Below are 22,672 nucleotides of genomic sequence, written 5' to 3'. Positions count from 1 at the left end.
CAGCCCTGCAGGCACCCTACGAATATCTGTATCAGTTTGCTATGAAAAAAAGAGGTCTTGATTGTATTGGCTGATCTAAAAAGCAGGTTGGGAAAGAGCATGATAAGGTTGCAAAGAAGTACAGAAATGAGAAGAATCGCTATGGTAGCGCAGCACATAATTCTCTTCCAGTGCCTCACCTGAAGCCCCCCTCCTCCTCCCTGTGCTGATGTTATCTTTTGACCCATGATGGATTCTAGAGCAGAAACCACAACAAACCCCTAACATTTCATTCCACTTATATTGTTACTACAGTAGAATAAGATTTAATGTTTTTTTGGTTTTTTTTTTTTGAGATGGAGTCTTGCTCTGTAGCCCAGGCTGGAGTACAGTGGCGCAGTCTTGGCTCACTGCAAGCTCCACCTCCCGGGTTCAGGCCATTCTCCTGCCTCAGCCTCCCAAGTAGCTGGGACTACAGGCACCCGCCACCATGCCCAGCTCATTTTTTGTACTTTTAGTAGAAATGGGTTTTCACCGTGTTAGCCAGGATGGTCTCGATTTCCTGACCTCATGATCCGCCCGCCACGGCCTCCCAAAGTGCTAGGATTACAGGCGTGAGCCACCGCGCCCGGCCTAATGTTAAAAGATCCCACTTATTAACAACTTTTTTTGTGTGACAATATCATAGCTATCATGTATTCCTATAGAGACTTATAATTAAAAAGTTACCTTTAGGTTGTCTTACATGTTTTTCCATCAACTTTGTCTTTTTCTGTTTTACTTTTCTTTCCTCACATTCATTCCCTTGAGAAAAGGGGAGACAGATGAGGCACAAGTTTGAGGAAATTCAAAGGAGATTTGATATGAGGGGAGAGAACTAGAGGGGAAAAAAGAAAAAGAGTAAGGAAAGTAGAGAAGAAATCAATAGAGAGGAAGTGAGAAAGAAACAAAAAAAGCCAAAAGCAGGAGAAAAAAAGGCACAGAAGGAGAAAGAACTTATTTTGAATATTAAATTCAGATTATGTTCTAACCACCTCATCAAAAATGTATTTAATCTTTGCAGCTTATTGTTGAATTTCACAAGCAGGTTCCCTTTTAGAGGGCTCCCTCCTTTTTTATTAAGCCTGGGTTTTATAAACAAAGAATGAACCTGGCTGCTTAGGATTCCAAGGAATTTGGTTTGTAATATTTAAGAGGAACATGGAAAAGAAAGATGGGTAAGGGTAGGAAGAAAACTCCCAATATTTTATGTGATTTTTCCTTCTCTTCTTTTCTTGAATCTCTATCCTTTGTCTCTTTTCATCTTGGAAAAAACATCAAAGAATCAGAGATAAGCCTATAATTTGGGCTCACTGTAAAAAAAAAATTCAAAAAGTTAAGGAGAATAAAGCCTAGAAAGGTAAAAACTTAAAGTTAAGAAAGAAGAGAAATGGGGCCGGGCACAGTGGCTCATGTCTGTAATCCCGGCACTTTGGGAGGCTGAGGCGGGCAGATCATGAGGTCAGGAGATTAAGACCATCCTGGCTAACACAGTGAAACCCCATCTCTACTAAAAATACAAAAAAATTTAGCTGGGCATAGTGGCAAGCACCTGTAGTCCCAGATACTCGGGAGACTGAGGCAAGAGAATCGCTTGAACCTGGGAGGCAGAGGTTGCAGTGAGCTGAGATCATGCCACTGCACTCCAGCCTGGGCGACAGAGTAAGACTCTGTTTCAAAAAAAAGAAAAAAGAAAGAAAGGAGAGAAATGAACTCAGATCCAGAGAGACAAATTTAATCTGGATCCTATTTCATGCATAAACTTGTCATAAAAACAGTGCATTTGAAGTGGCACTTTATCCCAAAACCTTATGCAGAAAGGAGAAAAATATGTAACTTTCGCAAACTGCTGAAAGGTTTGAGAGATGAATTTGAGATCATGGTCCCTAACTAGCATTGCTGGGTGAATGTGAATCAGATGAGCTTAATAATGCCAGGAATTTGTTTTACTACTATGGGGAGCAGTTATTATTCTGATTTCCACCTATAATATAAATTAGAATTACAGACTCATTTTTAATTTGTACTCCAATTACATTTAATAAAATGAGGGATTAAGATTCAGCCAGTCTTAGCTTTTCTTGGGGTACGTGGTGTTAAGTGAGAGTAAAAGTGTATGGAAGGGGAACAGGTGATTTAGAGGAGAGTGAAAGTGGGGAAAGAAATGCTAATCAGGGGAAAAACTGAAAAACTATACAAGCCTAAGTAAGAAAAAAGTGGGAAAACATGGGAGAAAAAGGTGGAAAGAAATAAGAAATACATAAGAGAAAACAAACAGGGAAAATAATTAATACTTTGTGGAAAACTGCATGCCCATTTTGTATGTTAAACCACCCTTGTGATTTAACAAGCCCAGAGTGGAATTTTGCTGCTCATTTGCTGTATCTTTGCTTAGCCCCTGATTTCCAAAGCCCCATTCAAGCTGCCTGCTAGATTGTCAAAGATGAGTCCCAGGACTACAAACATGGCAGCTCATAGAATCTTAACTACCAAAAGGGTCTTGAGATAGCGAATCATGCCCTCCTCCTCCCCTCATCCCAGCCACTTGCACACACTTTTCATAGTTGAGGAAACTGAGGTCCAGGGAGATTAATGACCATGTAATACAGGAAGTGTAGTTAGAACCAAAACCTAGGGCATTTGATTCTGACTTCAATGTTTCAGAGTTGATTTCTTAATTTTTCCCTTCCAAAATGTTTCCAATTCCTTCTCCCAGCTTGTTTCATGAGGTTACTATGGCCTAGTCACGTTGTCTCCCAAACTGACATACCCAGTTTTTTTTTCCTCTGGTCCCCACAGGCAGTCAGTCAATAACTCTTATTGACTATGGATTCATGTCCTTGTTTCCACTGTGATTGCTTCTCACCTGGTTCAGACTTTGGCACACTTCATCTGACTGTTAGAGTAGCTTCCTAACTGGTCTCCCTACCTCTAGCCTCCTCCAGCTTCTCTTAGAGACTGCAGTCAGAGTAATCATCTTAAAACATAACACTAATGTTGTCATTTCCCTGTCTTTCAGTGGTTCCTCTTTAGCTACCTAACTTCTTAGCATGATCCATTATTTCCATAATTTGACTCCTGCCTTGCTTTCCAGCCACATCTCTCACTACTCCTAAATTGAACATGCCCAACACTTTCCTATTTGTTTGATTTTGCTCACCCTGTTCCCCTATATTCAGGATATCCTCATTTTCCCTTTTCCTAACTCAAAGACTGCCTTTTTCATAGAGTCTCATTATTTCCTTTCCTGAGCCAAAAAATAAGTTCTGGACTTTTAAAGTACACATAACTAACATACATTCTGGTTTATATTATTTGTGCACATGTCCTAAGGCCAGGTAACATATCCTGTTATTTTACTATGTTTTGTTTTGTTTTTTTTTGACAGCATTTCACTGTGTTGCTTAGGCTGGAGTGCAGTGGTGCAATCACGGCTCACTGCAGCCTCAAACTCCCAGGCTGAAGCCATCCTCCTGCCTCAGCATCCCAAGTAGCTGAGACTACAGGCACACACCATGCCCTGCTATGTCCAATTCTTTTTTAATCCCTCCCACAGCCTACACAGTGCTTCATATATGATAGGTAGGAATCAAATGCTTGTTCAATTGGACAAAACTGAGTCTGTGCTAGAAAACAGGTAAAGGAATTAGTCACACAGAGGATGAAGACAAAAATGTCAATGCTTTATATTAATTTGAAACTTCCATGGCTAAATACATGACTGTCTCAGAATGTACATAGAATGTACTAATTGCATGCAATAGTTTTAATAGTAGTAAGGCTGCTAGTAGATTTACCCTTACTTTTAGCAACTAAGAGGAAAATATTTGCCTATACTAGATCTCTCTGAAATTTCTACAAATTTAGTTTGATTTCTTTATGAAACACAGTTTAGGGTAGAAATTAATAGATGAAAATTCTGTACTGCAAAGGAGATTTTGCACTTTCCTTAAAAGCTTTGCACTTTTCTTATAGCATTTCCCTGTAATGTTCTCAGGTTCAATAGTATAGATTGGAATATAGGCCAAACCACATTACAGTGAAGCTCATCTGGTACTTTTAGACACTAAAGCCCAATGGGGGCCAGGCACCGTGGCTCATGCCTGTAATCCCAGCACTTTGGGAGGCCAAGGTGGGCGGATCACTTGAGGTCAGGAGTTTGAGACCAGTCTGGCCAACATGGTGAAACCCCATCTCTACAAAAAATACAAAAATTAGCCAGGCATGGTGGCGGGTGCTTGTAATCCCAACTACTTGGGAGGCAGGAGCAAGAGAATCACTTGAACCCAGGAGGTAGAGGTTGCAGTGAGCCAAGATTGTGCCACTGCACTCTGGCCTGGGTGAAAGAGCGAGACCTCGTCTCAAAAAAAAAAAAAAAAAAAAGCCCAATGGGAAGCCCCAAAGACAAATCCCATTTGTGTAAAAACCTATCCTATAATAATTTGCTGTTTTTTGTGGGACTGACTCTTGTACATGTGACTAAAACTGCCTTCAAGTATTCTTGCTTTTTGAAGTAGTATTTTTTTTTTTCTCTTCACTTATGCCAAGTTAAATGTTCCTTCTATAATGTTCTTTTATGTGCATGACTGAAGCTGAGGCTTGGCCTGTCTCCCAGGTTTGAAAGTAACTTAGAGCTGGTTCAGCACTCAGCAAAGAGAGAGATTTGCCTATAAGACAACCTATAAGAGGTGCCTATAAGACAACCTCCGCATTAAAAGTTTGTTACAAGCTAAAGATTCTTAGAACATGGCAATATATAAAGAAAAATCATCACTCCCCACCGCCAAATAAAACCCAAACATTAAATAGGCCCAGGGTGGTGGCTCACTCCTATAATCCCAGCACTTTGGGAGGCCCAGGTGGGCAGATCACTGGACATCAGGAGTTCGAGACCAGCCTGGCCAACATGGTGAAAAATACAAAATTTAGTCAGGTGTGGTGGCAAACGCCTGTAATCCCAGCTACTCAGGAGGCTGAGGCAGGAGAATCACTTGAACTCGAAAGTCAGAGAGATTGCAGTGAGCAAGATCACACCACTGCACTCCAGCCTGGGCGACAGAGAGAGACTATGCCTCACAAAAAAACAACAAACAAACAAACAAAAACATTAAATAGTATCACCTGGTAGAGGCTAAAGACATAGGAGGAACAAAGAGGAGCTGGATAATTTTACATTTACCAAAAATTTAGTTGTGGACCGTTCCCGTTATACATCAGCAAGGATGGCAGGTCCTATGATTGCTGTAGTTTGCATTCTGCCTGCAGAACTAGGCTTGGCGTGGTTTATGCCTGATGATTTAGATACAGGGAACTGGGAAACTGAACCAGTGCGGAAAAAGAAAACTGAAGTAGTAAAGTACCATAATGTTTTCCACTTGAAAGATAGCCTCAGGATCGGCTTTGAGAAAGAGTTTCTTCAGTATAGGATTCTCAGAATGGAGCAAGAGTGAAGAAAGGAAATGCATCAAAAAGTCTAGCTGAATTCCTTTGCTCTTAGCCACACTACTCTACCAGGAACCAGAGATGACTACTGAATACCAGGGATCGCAATAAAACATGTAGTGGAATTTGTTCCATACCTGAAGTGTTTGATTCAGTTCTCAAGCTCCTGTAAAAATAAATAGCATATCTCAAAAATTTGCCAGCATAACCACAAATATTTAGAAAAGACTTACTAGATATAAAATAACCGGTCATTCTTTAAATGCTTTGTGGGTAGTAATGAAACATGTTTAGCAAGCCTAGGCCATTGCTGATTATAGAACATATGAGAATAAAATTACCTAAATTTCTGCAACATGTGGACTATTCAATCTGTAAAAGCCGTGAAAGTTTATTGTACGTAATATTATGTAATCTATTCTTATTATGTCTATTGCCAGTCACTCCATAGGGCTGCTGGCATCCCCAACACTGCAGCCTCCTTGTCCTTCCCTTATCAGGCTGAGAGAAGTTAACTGCTGCTGCTGAGCCGCTTAAATAAATAAGGTCAATTATGTTGGGAATATAGGGTTTCAAACATACCTAGGAATAAATTCTGAAATGGATGATTAGGAGAAATCACCAACTTCTGGTAGCTTCTTTACCACCAAGTCTTTGGCTTTACTGGGGGTGGCCATGCTTGGGAATCTTGTAGCAAATAATGTAACTTATTTACATTTAATAACATTTCTTATGGTTTGTTGGATAAAAGAGGAGGCTAGCAGTTTTTTAGATTTCACTTTCAGAAATGTCTTTGGATAAAGAAGCTTATTTTCTGTGCTCCTGATTTTTAAAATTGATAATAATTAAAATACTTATTTCCTTAACCTCATTGGCATACTAAAACAGAAACTTAAGTCACATAATTTTCACCAAATTCTTATTTCTTGACACATTTTCAATAAGTATTTTGGAAGTATTGAATAAAACAAATAGTTTAGGAAGAATAATTATCTTAGCTATTATCCTACAAAATAAACATGCAAAGACATAATTGTGGTCCATTTTAAGGGGACTGGCAAATACACTCAGTTCAAGTTCTACAATGGATCTTTCAGAAAGTAAACGTTAAAATAGTAATTTTCTATACAGTTTGCAAATAAATATTCATATAGTCTTTATCAAATAGATCTGATGACTTGAATGAAGGTTAAGCTTAATGGTAAAAATTTTCAAGAGACTGAGAAATATCAAGTAAATGTACCTTGAAAAATAGATGTAAATTAAAGCCTGCCACTATCCTCTCTGAAACAAAGGAAAGAGCCATGGTGGGACTACTGTCAAGATATGAGAAAAAATATAAATGTTTTATAAAGTAAATTATTCATTTCTTTTTTTTTTTTTTTTGAGACGGAGTCTCGCTCTTTCGCCCAGCCCGGAGTGCAGTGGCGCAACCTCGGCTCACTGCAAGCTCCGCCTCCCGGGTTCATGCCAGTCTCCTGCCTCAGCCTCTCCGAGTAGCTGGGACTACAGGCGCCCGCCACCACGCCTGGCTAATTTTTTTTTGTATTTTTAGTAGAGACGGGGTTTCACCGTGGTCTCGAACTCCTGACCTCGTGATCCGCCCGCCTCGGCCTCCCAAAGTGCTGGCATTACAAGCGTGAGCCACCGCGCCCGGTTAAATTATTCATTTCTAAAGGACCTAAAGTGACAGTATAGATAAGTTTAAGTCTCCAACATTTTTCACTCATCTAGATTTAAGATGCTTAATTTAAATTTTAAAGAATAGTAAACCTGAGGGCACAATATTTAACAAGGTCATCATTTACTTTTTTTTTTTTTCCTGAGAAAAGGTCTCCCTCTGTTACCCATGCTAGAGTGCAGTGGCTCTATCATGGCTCTTTGCAGCCTTGACCTCCCAGCTCAAGCAATCCCCTTGCCTCAGCCTCCTGAGTAACTGGGACCTCAGGTGTTCACTACCACGCCCAGATAATTTTTTTCTTTTTTCTTTTTTGTAGGGACAGGGTCTTGACATATTGCCCAGGGTGGTCTTGAGCTCCTGAGCCCAAGCAATCCTCCCGCCTGGGCCTCTCAAAGTTTTGGGATTACAGGCATGAGCTGTTGCACCCAGCTTAATTTTTTATCAGTGTTCCAAAGTACACAGTTATAAAGTGTCACTGAAATCCATGGTTTTGGAAAAGAAAAATAATAGATATAACTTATTTTTCAACCTCACTAGCATTACTAAATCCCACTAATGTCTCTGCAATACAGCAGTAGTGAATTCCATTCTGTTCTTAGAATATTACATCTTTCATCCATAATTAACATTCTCAAATTAGACTCTAGCTAGTAATTATGTTCCTGATGCAAATAGGCAATAAAAAGAAATCCATGCTTTATTAAATTGAGCTTAAGAGGATTACTTAATAACCAAAATTTGTTTTGTTTTGTTTTTCTTCATCTATTTATTTCTCTCCAGTAGAGTCAGCTGATAAATGGCATAGGGAGCTGAGAAGCGAGGGGTGAGACCTTGAAGAATTTGAGATTTGTTAATTCTCAAGATCTTTTATATCTTTAAAATTCTATGATTTTTGCTATTTATTTAGGGATTCATTTTTTATCATTTCTAATAGTGATCATAATAGTGAGACTAATGAAACAGTACCTGCTGAGCTTTTTTCATCCTAACAAAGTTATTCTTATAATTTTTTTTTTTTTGGAGACGGAGTCTCGCTCTGTCACGCAGGCTGGAGTGCAGTGGCACGATCTCGGCTCACTGCAAGCTCCGCCTCCCGGGTTCACGGCATTCTCCTGCCTCAGCCTCTCCGAGTAGCTGGGACTACAGGCGCCCGCCACCACGCCCGGCTAATTTTTTGTATTTTTAGTAGAGACAGGGTTTCACCATGGTCTCTATCTCCTGACCTCGTGATCCGCCCACCTCGGCCTCCCAAAGTGCTGGGATTGCAAGCGTGAGCCACTGTTCCCGGCCTATAATTTTTAATATTTTAAAAAGCTATTAAGGGGTAGGATAGAAAAATTCTCAGAGAGTGATGTCAGCAAGATGGCTGACTAGAGACGCCTGGCATTCATCCTTCCCCCACAAGAAACGACCAAAGCAATGAATAAACTGCTAAGATGTGACTAGAGTGTCAAAGGAAGGTCACTGGAGGGCAGCTGTGGAGCAGAGACATATCTGTGGTGATGCAAAGTCCAGGAGGGCAGTGTGGAGGCACCTATATCACCCATGTGGACTAGATCTGCCCAGAGTCAGGAGAGACTTCCCATTGCAGGGAAAAGGTAAGCTGAAGAGCCCCACCAGCCCCCATTGCTACCCAAAACACCTACAGTCCTTAAAACAGGAGAATCCCACAGTCCTCACAAGCCCTGAGCCTAGTTTTGGGAGTTGCTAGGAATTCACACAGCTGCATTGCCCCAGGTTAAGAGCACAAGGTATGCACTTCCTTCTCCCCAATCACCACCTGTGAGCCAAACTGCTTCTTGAGACCAGAGCCACCTCTGGAGAGTAACCTGCTCTGGGGGGCCACTGGCCACTGCATCTCTCCAGCCCTAGGGCTCCATCTCCATTCCACCAAGCCCACACTGGTGGCTGAACGCCACAACACTACCTGTGCAGAACCTGGGCCAGGATCTGCTGTGGCTTTGGCTTTACATAGCAGGGAAACCAACCCTCACTGCTGCACTTCTAGCCAGAGGGAGAGTATGACAATCTTATCCATGGAAAACCCACCCTTGAGCCAGCCAAACTGCTGCGTACACACCCTCAAGTGAGAGAGACTCCTGAACCTCTAAACAGCTGATATACCCCTGGGCAAGCAGAATGGCTATGTGCTGTGCTTAGGGCATGAAGAAACCGTTCCACAGTGCCTCCATCCCCTACAGATATGTTTCTGCCTGCCCAATGACCCTGCACCCAAAATCAGGGTCTGAGACACAGTCCTGAAGGTTGCTCCTGACAGGCATGCCCCCAGGCCAGCCAAACAGGCAAGAACCCATATCCTGAGCCAGAGAAACAGTCCCATAAGCCACCCAGGTGGACATGTCCCAGGCTGCCAAGCAGCCCTGTATCCACATATCAGGCCTCAGAAACAGCCCACAGGCTGTCCCCAGTGAGCATGTCCCTGAGTCAGCCAAGCAGACTTGCACTGGTGTTCCAGATTTGAGAAATGGCTCTGTGGGCCACCCCCCTAGTAAACACGCCCCCAGATCACCCACACCCAAGCAGCTGTGCACCCACATCCCTGGTGCATAACTCTGAGAAACATCAGGCCTGAGAAACAGCTCCGTAGGCTGCTACTCATAGACAACAACTGTGTGCCCATGCTCCTGGCCACAGTAACAGTCCCATGGCCCCAAACCCAGCAAGCCAGACCCCAGGTTGGTCAATCCACTGTGTGTATGTGCCTGTCTGTCCCTGACCTGAGACACAGCCTGGTGAGCCCACCCCTGGCAAAGCTGCACCACTGATGCCACAAACTCTCTAAGCCTAGGCCACTGAGAAACTTGCAAATGCTGAAGAAACTACATGGAGACTACACTATTGCATCCACTTAGAACCAAAGCCAATGCAACCCACTGAACTGACATCCCAAGACCCATTCATATAAATAAGTTTCCCTGTGACACTACTCCATAAAATTGGAGGAGGCATTTTTTCCATTAGATACATAGAACTCAACATAGGACCACAGGATACATGACACTTCCAAAGGAAAACAATAATTCTCCAGTAACAAACATCAATAATAAGAAAATATATAAAATGTCAGAAAAAGAATTTAAAATAATAATCTTAAGAAGACTCTTAAGGTTAAACTCTTAAGATTAAAATATTTTACAGACAAACCAAAACTAAGGAAATTAATCATCACTAGATTGGCCTTACAAAAAATGCTCAAGGGACTTATATATAGAAATGAAAAGATGATAGCCACCATCATGCAAACATGCAAAACTATAAAACTCACTGGTAGAGCTGATACACAAAGGAGAAAGAGAAAGCAATAAAACCTTATCACTACAGAAAATCACTCAACTGCAAAAATAATAAGAGAAGTAAGGAGCAAGTGATATACAAAACAACCAGAAAACATGTAACAAAATGACAGGAGTAAGTCTTTACCTATCACTAATAACCTTAAATGTAAATAGAGTAAATTCCCTGCTTAAAAGATATAGACTGGGCCGGGCGCGGTGGCTCATGCCTGTAATCCCAGCACTTTGGGAGGCCGAGGTGGGTGGATCACGAGATCAGGAGATCGAGACCACGGTGAAACCCCGTCTCTACTAAAAATACAAAAAATTAGCCGGGCGCGGTGGCGGGCACCTGTAGTCCCAGCTACTCCAGAGGCTGAGGCAGGAGAATGGCGTGAACCCAGGAGGCGGAGCTTGCAGTGAGCCGAGATCGCACCACTGCACTCCAGCCTGGGCGACAGAGCGAGACTCCATCTCAAAAAAAAAAAAAAAAAAAAAAAGATATAGACTGGCTGAATGGATTTTTTTAAAAATGACCCAACTATATGCTGCCTACATGAAACTTACTTCACCTGTAAAGACACATATAGACTGAAAGTGAAGAAATGAAACAAGATATTCGATGTAAATGGAAACCAAAGTCAAGCAAGAGTGGCCATATTTATATCAGATAAAACAGACTTTAAGTCAGAAACTGTAAAAAAAAAATGAAGGAAGTCATTCTATAGTTATAAACGGATCAATTTAACGTGAGGATATAACAATTGTAAATATACACGTACACTGGAGCACCTAGATTTATAAAGCAAATATTAGATCTAAAGGCAAATAGAGATCCCAATACAATAATAGCTAGGGACTTCAGCACCCACTCTTAGCCTTGGACAAATCATCTAGACAGAAAATCATCAAAGAAACATGGAATTTAAACTGCATCACAGACCAAATGACTTAACAGACATTTATAGAACATTTCATCCAACAGCTGCACAGTACACATTATTTTCATCAGCATGTGGAATATTCTCCAGGATTAACTATATGTCAGGACACAAAACAAATGTCAAAAAGTTTATCCAAAATTTTTAAAAATCAAAATCTTATCAAGTATTTTATCTGACCACAATGGAATAAAACTAGAAATCAATAACAACATGAACATTCAAAAGTATACAATATGTAAAAATTAAACAACATGCTCCTAAATGACCAGTGGGTGAAGGATGAAATGAAGGATGCTATTTAAAAATTTACTGATACAAATGGAAATAGAAATAACAATATACCAAAACTTATGGGGGCACAGCAAAAGCGGTATTAAGAGTCAAGTTTAGGTTGGGCGTGGTGGCTCACGCTTGTAATCCCAGCACTTTGGGAGGCCGAGGTGGGCGGATCACGAGGTCAGCAGATCGAGACCACGGCGAAACCCCGTCTCTACTAAAAATACAAACAAAAATTAGCCGGGCGTGGTGGCGGGCGCCTGTAGTCCCAGCTACTTGGAGAGGCTGAGGCAGGAGAATGGCGGGAACCCGGGAGGCGGAGCTTGCACTGAGCCGAGATTGCGCCACTGCACTCCAGCCTGGGAGACAGAGCAAGACTCCGTCTCAAAAAAAAAAAAAAAAAAAGAGTCAAGTTTATAGCAATAAATACCTACATCAAAAAACTAGAAAGATGTCAAATAAATAACCTAATGCTGCACCTTGAGGAACTAGAAAAGCACGAATAATCCAAACTCAAAATTAGTAGAAGAAATAATAAAAGTCAGAGCAGAAATAAATGAAATGGAGACTGAAAAAAAAAAAAACCCAAAATATTAACAAAATGTGATTAACTCATTCTATGAGGCCAGCATTGCCCTAATACCAAAACCAGACAAGGACATGACAAAAAAAGAAGACTACAGGTTAGTATCCCAGATGAATATAGATGACAAAATCCTCAACAAAACAAAATCCACAGAACTGTACAACACAAGGAGTAAACCTTAATGTAGTGTAAACTATGGACTATAGTCAATAACAATGTATTAATATGTGTTCATTGACCGTAACAAATGTACCACATGTAAGATACCGTGGGGGATTGGTAGGAGGGCACAGTGGGAAGCGTGTGTGGAACTCTATGCCCTATTTGCTCAGTTATTTTGTAAATCTAAAACTGCACGCAAAAAATAAAGTTTAGTAATTATTTTTCATAAATTTTTTAAAAGGCATTAAAAGTGAATCTAATGGTTTAGAGCATTTGTTTTGGGCAAGGAAAGAAGTAGCTGAAATGATTCAGTTAACTTTGTGAGATTTTGATTTGTGGTATGATTTTGAAGTGTTAGACAAGGGTTGGGGGCACTGGATTTGAGACATAAGAATGAAATAAAACATAAGGAAAACATCAGAGTGGCCAGACCTGATCAATGATTATTTAGGACAAATTGCTAAGTTGGATGGATTCATTTAATATCTTTTTTTAAAGAAATCTTACACTTTTCTAATAAAGTCATACTCATGTATTGTAGTGAAAGGTACGTTTTCCACTGAGCAGCACCTGCCTCTATCTTTCTGCATCTTATATTCCTGTATCCCTTTCCTATTTCTAATGGTTTCTGTTTTTCTCTTCCTACTTTACTCTCACTCTCTCCTGTTGTTGTTGTTGTTGTTGTTTAATCTTTGTACTTTCTCTTCTAACACATCAGACTTACAAGTTGCCCTTCTGTCATTGTTTACTTACACTGAAATAGCTCAGTGGTTATCATAAAAAAAAAAAATAGATCAGTGTTCTGGGGAGAAATTTATTTCAGTGACTTCTGTGCCCTCAGTAAAAGTAGGATAATGTCTGTGGGTGATAACAGCAATTCCCACATTGAACCATTTTTTATCTTTTTGAGCTCCTAGTCCTGGAAGAAAGCTCCCTGGAAGATTGCTGGTGAGCCTATAGTTCTTTCCACAGCTATAAAAGCAGAATCTTTATTTTGACTGTAGGGCTTCAGGAGAAGCCATTATGAGAGAGGAATCCTTGCTTGATAGATATGACTGGCTTCTCCTAAGGAAATGGTTCTCAAATCTGAGTGTGCATTAGAATCACTTGGAAGTCTATTAAAACACAGAATTCTATGCCCCATCCCCAAGCTTATGATTCAGTAAGATGGGGTGAGGCCTAAGCATTTATGTCTTTTTTTTTTTTTTTTTTGAGACGGAGTCTCGCTTTGTCGCCCAGGCTGGAGTGCAGTGGCGTGATCTCGGCTCACTGCAAGCTCCGCCTCCCGGGTTCATGCCAGTCTCCTGCCTCAGCCTCTCCGAGTAGCTGGGACTACAGGCGCCTGCCACCACGCCCGGCTAATTTTTTTTTTTTGTATTTTTAGTAGAGACGGGGTTTCATCATGGTCTCGATCTCCTGACCTCGTGATCCGCCCGCCTCGGCCTCCCAAAGTGCTGGGATTACAAGCGTGAGCCACCGTGCCCGGCCGCATTTATGTCTTTAACCAGTTCCCAGGTGATCCAGCGTCCTCATTTTGAGAACAACTCATATAGAAACCTTAGATAGTTAATGATGCTTTACTTGAGCGGCCAAGAGCCAACACTTTGAATGTCTTGGCACTTGTATCTAGAGGCTCTGGGATTGTGAAAAATGCAGTGCTCAAGCAGCTAAAGCAAACTACTCTGATTTCAAGGTTTGTGGCTCTCCTAAGGATCACCCATATTCCTTTGTTTCCCTTGGCCTATACTTTGTTAGGAAAGAAGACTTTTTAGAGAAACCAGCTTTGGTAGTTAATCCTCAGTTGAATAAGATATTTTTGTATATATATTTATTTGTATGTATGTGTAAATATATATATATATATATATATTTTTTTTTTTTTTTTTTGCAACAGGGTCTTGCTCTGTCACCCAGGCTGGAGTGCAGTGGCTCTATCATGGCTCATTGCAGCCTCAACCCCCCAGGATTAGGTGATCCTTCCACTTCAGCCTCCCTAGTAGCTGGGACTACAGGCGCATGCCACCATGCTTTGCTAAATTTTTGTATTTTTTTTGTAGAGACAGGGTTTTGCCATGTTGCCCAGGCTGGTCTCGAACTCCTTGGCTTGAGCGATCTGCCCATGGGATTACAGGTGTGAGACGCTGCACCTGGTCCTATGATACATTTTTTGTCAGAGGAGCCATTTTAAAGAAGATACATTTTTTTTTAAATCTACACTGTTAAAAATGAATTATTAGTGACAATAATGATCATTTACTGAGCAATTAGTATGTCCAAAGCCCTCTGTGTACTTTCATCACTATGCTTCTCAGAACCTTACGATGTACCTAGTGTGTTTACTGTTTTCATTTCATTATACTCTTTCAAGGAATTCCCTAGAGCACACCTACATTTGACTTTAGCATGCATTCTATTATTCATTTTAGCAGATCTTCACAGTGGTTAAGATTACATTATAAGAAACATGAAAAGGTCTCCTGGCAGGAGAATGCTTAAAGTCTATCCAGGACAAATGACTTAATGTTCATTTTTGAGAAGTTTTGCAGGGACAGACTTCACAATGTACAGAACCTACAGAAACTGGTTCTGTTGTTTATCAGTATATAATAAATGATAAGTATTTATTTATTTAAGGGTCAGTGTCTTGCTCCATCACCCGGGTTGGAGTGCAATGGCTTGATCATGCTCACCAAAGCTTCGAACTCCTAGGCTCAAGTGACCCTCCCACTGTTGTTTTAGTGACAGGGTTTTGTTAAGTTGCCCAGGATGGTGCTCTCACTGTGGCTTCTGCAGTTGATGGGATTACAGGTGTTTAAGCCACTTTGCCCAGGTTGTTTTTTAAATTGATTGCTATATTACCTAATAATAAAATTTTCCTGTGTTAAAATAATTTTTACTTTAAATCTACTTTTTAAATGTAGCTTTCTATGAACTTCCTCATACATTCGAATATGGTCATTGTCACCTATTAACATTCTCCTATCACCTCAATTTTTTTTTACTACACTAAAAATATTTAATCAGTTTTGTGCTCTTTTCCCCAGTTCTTCTCTAGGTTCAGTTTATTGGGTAGTATAGTGGAAAGATTACTTTAGACATCCTGTGTGGTACAGAACCATGTTTGTACTGTATTCAACGTGAGTCAAATCTACATTAGGCTTTCCGTTCAGTTTGCTTGAACCTATCTTCCTCCCTCTTTCCTTCCTTCCTCCCACCCTATATTTTATCTATATCTATACCTACATGCATTTTGAACAGTTACCACGTGCCTGGTATTGTGAGGGTTTTAATATCAGCTATTTAATCCTTATTGCAATTCTACAAATAATAGATATTATTCCCATTTTACAAATGAGGAAACAGACCTGAAGAAGTTAAGTAACTTGCCCAAGATCCTAGAGCTAATGAGGTAGAGAAGCCAGGATTTGAACCCAGAGATCTGACTGCAAAGCTTATTCTCTGTTCTTGTTTGTTTGTTTTTTGAGGCAGGGTGTCACTCCGTCACCCAGGCTGGAGTGCAGTGGCATAATCTCAGCTCACTGCAACCTCCACCTCCCAGGTTCAGGTGATCCACCTCAGCCTCCTGAGTAGCTGGAACTACAGACACATGCTACCACACCCAACTAATTTTTGTAGAGACAGGGTTTCACCATGTGGCCCAGGCTGGTCTCGAACTCCTGGACTCAAGCTATCTGCCTCCCTTGGCCTCCCTAAGTGCTGGGATTACAGGTCTGAGCCATCATGACCTGTGGCAAAGTTCATTCTCTATTGGCTGTGTTAAACTGTCTCCCAATGAATGCATCCTAGATTCAATTTACTTTTAAAATTATATGTGTAATCGATTATATAATGAAAGTTTAATAGAAACATCTATCAATAGCTACAACAAATATTTATTGCTTTATCATCAACTATGCCCAAACTGTGGTTTCTTCCCAGACTATAGAAATAAAATATCATTGTATTTACATTTTTTGGAATTTTGCTTTTCCAGCTTATTATTCCTTATTACTAACGTAGCTCTTTTCTTTTTTCTTTCTTCTTCTTCTTTTTTTTAAATAGAGACAGGGTCTTCCTATGTTGCCCAGGTGGGTTTCGAACTCCTGGGCTCAAGCAGTCCTCCTGCCTCAGCCTCCCAAAGTGCTGGGATTATAGGCATGAGCCACCATGCCAGCCATAGCTCTTTTCATTGAAATTCTGCCTATGGCTTTTTCTAATGGGGTTCTGTTGTTTCACGAAATTGACATACTATTTCCTGGTTAGCCATTTTCCCAATTGTGAGCATTTGGATTACTTACAGGTTTTCCATATGAAACGCTATGTTCAGATAAGTTATTTTCCCCTTTGAATTATTTCTTTGACATGTTACCATAAGTAAAGGAGTACAAACATTTGGGGTGTGAATTTAATTGACAGCCATTTACAGTGACACCAAGAGTGTTGTTGACACCTAATGAAAAGCTAACTGTTAATTGCTTAACTTGTATTTCTTTAATGATTAGTGAGGTTGATTCCTTCTCAAGTAGTTGTCTTCTGGAGTAAATTTTCTATTTACGTCCTTAAATTATTTGTTAATTGGATCCCTTACAAATTCCTACCAACTACTTATATATAAAGGTAATCTATTATACTTTTTCGTTTCTTTCTTTTTTTTTTTTCCGAGATGGAGTCTTGCTCTGTCACCCAGGCTGGAGTGCAATGGCGTGGTCTTGGCTCACTGCAGCCTCAGTCTCCCGGGTTCAGGCAATTCTCCTGCCTCAGCCTCCCAAGTAGCTGGGATTACAGGTGCCTGCCACCACACCCAGCTAATTTTTGTATTTTTAGTAGAGACAGAGTTTCACCATGTTGGCCAGGCTGGTCTCAAACTCCTGACCTCATGATCCACCCGCCTTGGCGCCCCAAAGTGCTAGGACTACAGGCATGAGCCGCCGTGCCCGGCCTATCATGCTTTCCCCCCCACTCTGTTGTCATACATATATGAGTGTATTTTTTTAAAATGATTTATTTGGCAGAGATTTGTAATTGTTATGCAATCAATCAACTTGGACCTCTATTCCCCCAGAGGTTCACACTTGCTCAGGTCTCTGCTCAAATGGCCTTGACCACCTGTATAAAATATCTCTCCACCCTTTTCTAATCACTCTAATCACTCTCACTCTCTATTCTCTCTCTCTTTTTATTTTCATCACAGCACATTCCAGCTGGCATAACATATTGTATTGGTTAATCATCTGTGTCCCCCACTAGAATAAAACACTCCACGAGATAGGGACTTGATCATTTTTGCTGCTGTATCCCCAGTGCCTAGAGCATAGGAAGTGCTCATAAATATTTTTGAGTGAATCACGTAAACTCTGCCATTGAAAATTACTTTTTTTGCATCAGCGGACAATAAATGATCTTTCCTCTGTAAATGAGGCAATGATACCATTCCATTTTCTTCTGGCTCATTATAGTTTTAAAATAATTTACTCTTTTCCTATCTGAAATTTTTTTTTGGTACATCATGAATCTTTGACCAACATTTTCCTAGAATTTTGCTTTTTCCGTGCTTCTTTATTTTTTCTTTTTTTTTTTTTTTGAGACGGAGTTTCACTCTGTCACCCAGGCTGGAATGCAGTAGCATGATCTTGGCTCACTGCAACCTCTGCCTTCTGGGTTCAAGCAAAATTTTCCTGCCTCAGCCTCCCGAGTAGCTGGGATTACAGGTGCCCACCACCACGCCTGGCTAATTTTTGTAGTTTTTAGTAGAGACAGGGTTTCACCATCTTATCTTGGCCAGGCTGGTCTTGAACTCCTGACCTCGTGATCTACCCGCCTCAGCCTCCCAAATGCTGGGATTACAGGCATGAGCCACTGCGCCCGACCTCTTTCCATGCTTCTTTTGAATTCATATCAGTTTGGATCTATTTTTGTTTCTTTTCTTTCTTTTTTTTTTTTTTGAGGCAGGCTGGAGTGCAGTGACATGTTCATAGCTTACTGTAACCTTGAACTCCTGGGCTCAAGAGATCCTCCTGCCTCAGCCTTCCCGTAGCTAAGACTATAGTCAAGTGCCATCACACCTGGCTACTTTTAAATTTTTTTTGTAGAGACAGGGTCTCGGTAAGTCGCCCAGGATCGTCCTCCTACCTCAGACTCCCAAAGTGCTAGCATTACAAGCAAGAGCCACTGTGCCTGGTTATGTCTTTATTTCTGTATTCTAAACTTTGCACTGGTAGTTCTGATGGCCATTTAATTATAACATGGCTTAATATTTTATAGGATTGTGTAGCTCTTAGACATTTTTCATCCCAATTGTTTCCTTGAGTTTTTTTTTCTTTAACTTTTTACTATGGAAAATCAAACATACTAAATTAGAGAGAATAGTATAAGAACTGGAAAACTATTTTTTGAATGCATAATAGAATATTTGTTAACAATGCAAAACAATGATCCTAGCATTTCTGCTTTCCTTTATATTAGGCAGTCTTTGTAAGTCCCAAGTTTATAATGAAAATACTTTCACCATGTACAAAATAGTTCCCAAAATTATAGTAACATATTACCATTGTTCTTTTAATTCACCAAGCCAGCTTTGAGCCCTTCTCTGTGTCCAGCATGTGTTCTAAGAGGTGTGAAGGATACCATACAAAGAAGAGTGCTCCCTGCCTGCAAGGTGCTTATAAACCAGTTGGGAAGATAAAAACTTTAAGTGAAAGAACTGGAGACTATCCTGCCATCATCTTAGCTTTATCCTCTGTAAAAGCCAATGATAGGCAGCTTATAAGATTAAATACATAGCAAATGAAACAGAGAAAGCAGCTAAGAGCCTGCAATACATGAGCCAGAAACAACAGTCTCCAAATGCATGATTAAGTATCTGTCAGCACTGACCCAGAACAGGGAGACTGACATTATTTATCCTCAGCCAAGCCAGGGAGGTGGTCATACCTAGTGCAATGCTAAGCACTCAACTGGTCAGTGAATTTTTTAAAACAGTTTTAAATGTGAACCGAATGGTCCAGTTTCTGATTTTTGTTGTTGTTGTTACATTAATAAGTTCTTTAGTGGCGATTTCTGAGATTTTGGTGCACTCATCACCCAAGGACTGTACGCCGTAGTCAATGTGTAGTGTCTTACCCCTCTCTCCCCTCCTACCCTGTTTCCTTGAGATGTTTACCCCTATCTTTTCCACATCCTTTCTTTATACAATTTTATGATTTCTATGAGATATCTTATTGAGATGTTAATTGGTATTGTATTTAAATCTACTTATGCAGAAGAAGAATCTAGTTTTCCTTATTCAAGTTGTCTTTTATTTCTGCCATTAAAGTTTTGTAATTCCATTTATATAGATAAGAGTATCAGCCTCACTAAATATTTGCTTTTTGTTGTTGCTATTGAAAAAGACACCCTTTTTTCAGTATATTTTTGGCATGTAAATTAAAACTATTTTTTGTGTTTACCTTATAATCTGTAACCTTCCAAAAGAAACTAAAATTTTATTGATTCTCAAATTTTCTAAATATGAATTGCCATTTGCAAAGAGTGATTTTAAAAATTCATAATTTTCTTTGTATTTCTGAGCCCTATCAGATTGCTAGAAACTTTTATATTACATAGAAATGTTAAAGGGAACATTCCCAATTTGTTCTAAGTTTTGTTTTTGTTTGAGACAGGGTCTCACTCTGTCACCCAGGCTGGAGTGCAGTGGCACAATCGTGGCTCACTGCAGCCTTGACCTCTCAGGTTCAAGCCGTCCTCCCACCTCAGCCTCCCGAGTAGCTGGAACTACAGGAATGCACCACCACTCCTGGCTAATTTTTGTAGTTTTTGTAGAGATGGGGTTTTTACCATGTTGTGTTCTAAGTTCTAAATAGAACAATTATAAATTTCTTCATTAAAAATAATATAGGCTCTGGTTTGTGGTAAATGTTCTTTATTGTGCTAAAGGAAAACTCACTACTATGTGGATCTTTTCTGTGATCAAGAATATCAAACAGACCAGACGCAGTGGCTCATGCCTGTAATCCCAGCACTTTGGGAGGCTGAGGCAGGCAGATCATGAGGTCAAGAGATTGAGACCATCCTGGCTAACATGGTGAAACCCCATCTCTACTAAAAATACAAAAATTAGCCGGGTGTGGTGGCAGGCGCCTGTAGTCCCAGCTGCTCGGGAAGCTGAGGCAGGAGAATGGCGTGAACCCGGGAGACAGAGCTTGCAGTGAGCCGAGATCGCGCCACTGCACTCCAGCCTGGGTGACAGAGTGAGATTCCGTCTCAAAAAAAAAAAAAAAAAAAAAAGAATATCAAACTTTATCAAATGTATTTATAGTATCACGGCTATTCTATTCTTCTATATTTTAATAATGATTAATATTAACCATTCCCTTAATTTTATACTACACTTGCTGTATTTTCCCTGCTAAGATTGTAAAATTTTAGCATTTATTGTCACAAGTAGAATTAACTTTTTCCTTTTCTCGTTACTGCACTTGACTAGTCTTTAAAAAAGAAAAAGCAAAAAAGTTATTAGTTGGAAGTGCAGAGAAGGATAAGGGATACATAGAGAACATGTATAGAAGAAAATATAGGGAAGTATAGAGATGTATCTTTAATAAAATTACAAGTACCCATAATCACTACTGAAGTCAATGCCCCAACTCCGAAATATGTGAACACTGTGATTCTATTTTCTTTTTTTTTTTTTTGAGACAGAGTGTTGCTCTGTCGCCCAGGCTGGAGTGGGGTGGCACGATCTCGGTTCACTGCAACCTCCACCTCCAGGGTTCAAGCAATTCTCGTGCCTCAGCCTCCAGAGTAGCTGGGATTACAGGCACCCGCCACCACGCCTGGCTAATTTTTTAGTAGAGATGGGGTTTTGCCATGTTGGCCAGGCTGGTCTTGAACTCCTGACCTCAGGCGATCCACCTGCCTCAGCCTCCCAAAGTGCTGGGAGTACAGGTGTGAGCCACCGCACCCGGCCTCTATTATATTTCCTGAAGCACGTACAACAATTGACATCAGGTAGACAGCCCAGAATGCCAACTGTGAGAAGCTGACATGAAAATAAAAATTAGCCAAGGTTGAACCAAATGTGTGTCATCCAGAGTTGACTATATCATCATTCAGTTACACTACATCTGTCTCTGAGAATCTTCAGTGGCAGATGCCTGAGTTAAGAGACTAAAGCACACACTTCTTTATTAATATTTCATGTCTTAGAATTCCTTTGGCATGTTCCTGCCTCACATACCTGGATTCTTCAGCCTTGAGAGCTGTGCTCTGAAAATCAGGCATCTTTTCTTTAGAGGTCTTATCCTCCTTCTCCTTGGATGTATTTGCCTCACTTTCTACTGGAGTCAAGGTAGTTTGAGAATATCTTTTACCTTCAAAAGTCAGTGTTATGTTTGAGATGGTGACACGTTTTGAGGATTCTTTCAAGTCACTCTTGCTTGTATCTTGTAGACACCCAGGCTTCAGAATGTTTTCCAATTTTTCCTTTAAAAATAAAAAGCAGCAGCAAATCAGGTAACAGGAGAGCCTCAGGTAATAGGTGTTTGTGGAACAGTATCTAATACAGGCACCATTTCATTCATCGTCACTGAACGCCCACGAGGAGTAGTAAGGAGGGAGTGAGGCTTAGAATGGCACGACCATGGGGAGAGCCCCGGGTGTGTTGGCGGCAGGCTGTGTGGGAGCCAGGGCCTGCGCCAATGCAGCCTGACACATGTTCCCCAGCTCGTGTTGTCACCTCACAGAAGACAGTTGGCATCTAATTACAGTACTTCTCTGTGAATTGTCAGTATAAGAAAAGTTTCCCAGAAATGCCACTGATTCCCCAGTCTGAGTTTGGTCTTAATTAGGGCATCTGATAGGTTATAGGGGCTGGGGGCTCATAATATAAAAGAAATTTTTTTTTTTTGTCAAAAGACTTGGAACCTGTATCTAAAACTTAATACTCTAAAATCCCCCCCTCCTCCTAATTTCCCAATTTCTGTTAATGTATCACCTCTCCTAGCCGCTCTCTGACTCGCTCAGAATCACTCAGGGCTCAAGGCAGTTGGTCAGCAAGCCCTAAAGCCAACTTTCTAATGTCCTTCATGTCTGCACCTTCTTCTTTCCACTGCCCCTGCCTAGTCCATTACTTCTTGATATGGTTTAGATGTTTTGTTACTTGAAAATCTCATGTTGAAATGTGACCTCCAATGTTGGAAGTGGGCCTAGTGGGAGGTATTTAGGTCTTGGGGGCAGATCCCTCGTGAATGGCTTAGTGCTGTCCTCACCATAA

At 40.6% G+C, this 22,672-nt stretch overlaps 1 protein-coding gene across 1 annotated transcript in view; it reads right to left on the bottom strand.

Annotated features, from left to right (window-relative positions):
• Positions 1 to 776: 776 nt before the first annotated feature.
• FAM71D (family with sequence similarity 71 member D) overlaps positions 777 to 22,672 on the bottom strand; it is a 31,193-nt gene continuing 9,297 nt past the window's right edge. Inside the window, exons 4-6 of the mRNA XM_030812430.1 lie at positions 21,638 to 21,882; positions 5,598 to 5,626; positions 777 to 856 (exon numbers count right to left, since the gene is read on the bottom strand). Coding sequence (XP_030668290.1) covers positions 777 to 856; positions 5,598 to 5,626; positions 21,638 to 21,882 — 354 coding nt within the window. The remainder of the gene's footprint in view (positions 857 to 5,597; positions 5,627 to 21,637; positions 21,883 to 22,672) is intronic.

This window comes from Nomascus leucogenys, chromosome 1a (genome assembly GCF_006542625.1).
Source record: "Nomascus leucogenys isolate Asia chromosome 1a, Asia_NLE_v1, whole genome shotgun sequence".
NCBI lineage: Eukaryota > Metazoa > Chordata > Mammalia > Primates > Hylobatidae > Nomascus > Nomascus leucogenys.
The sequence above is the reverse complement of the archived record's forward strand: the minus strand, read 5'-3'. Positions and strand labels throughout refer to the sequence as shown.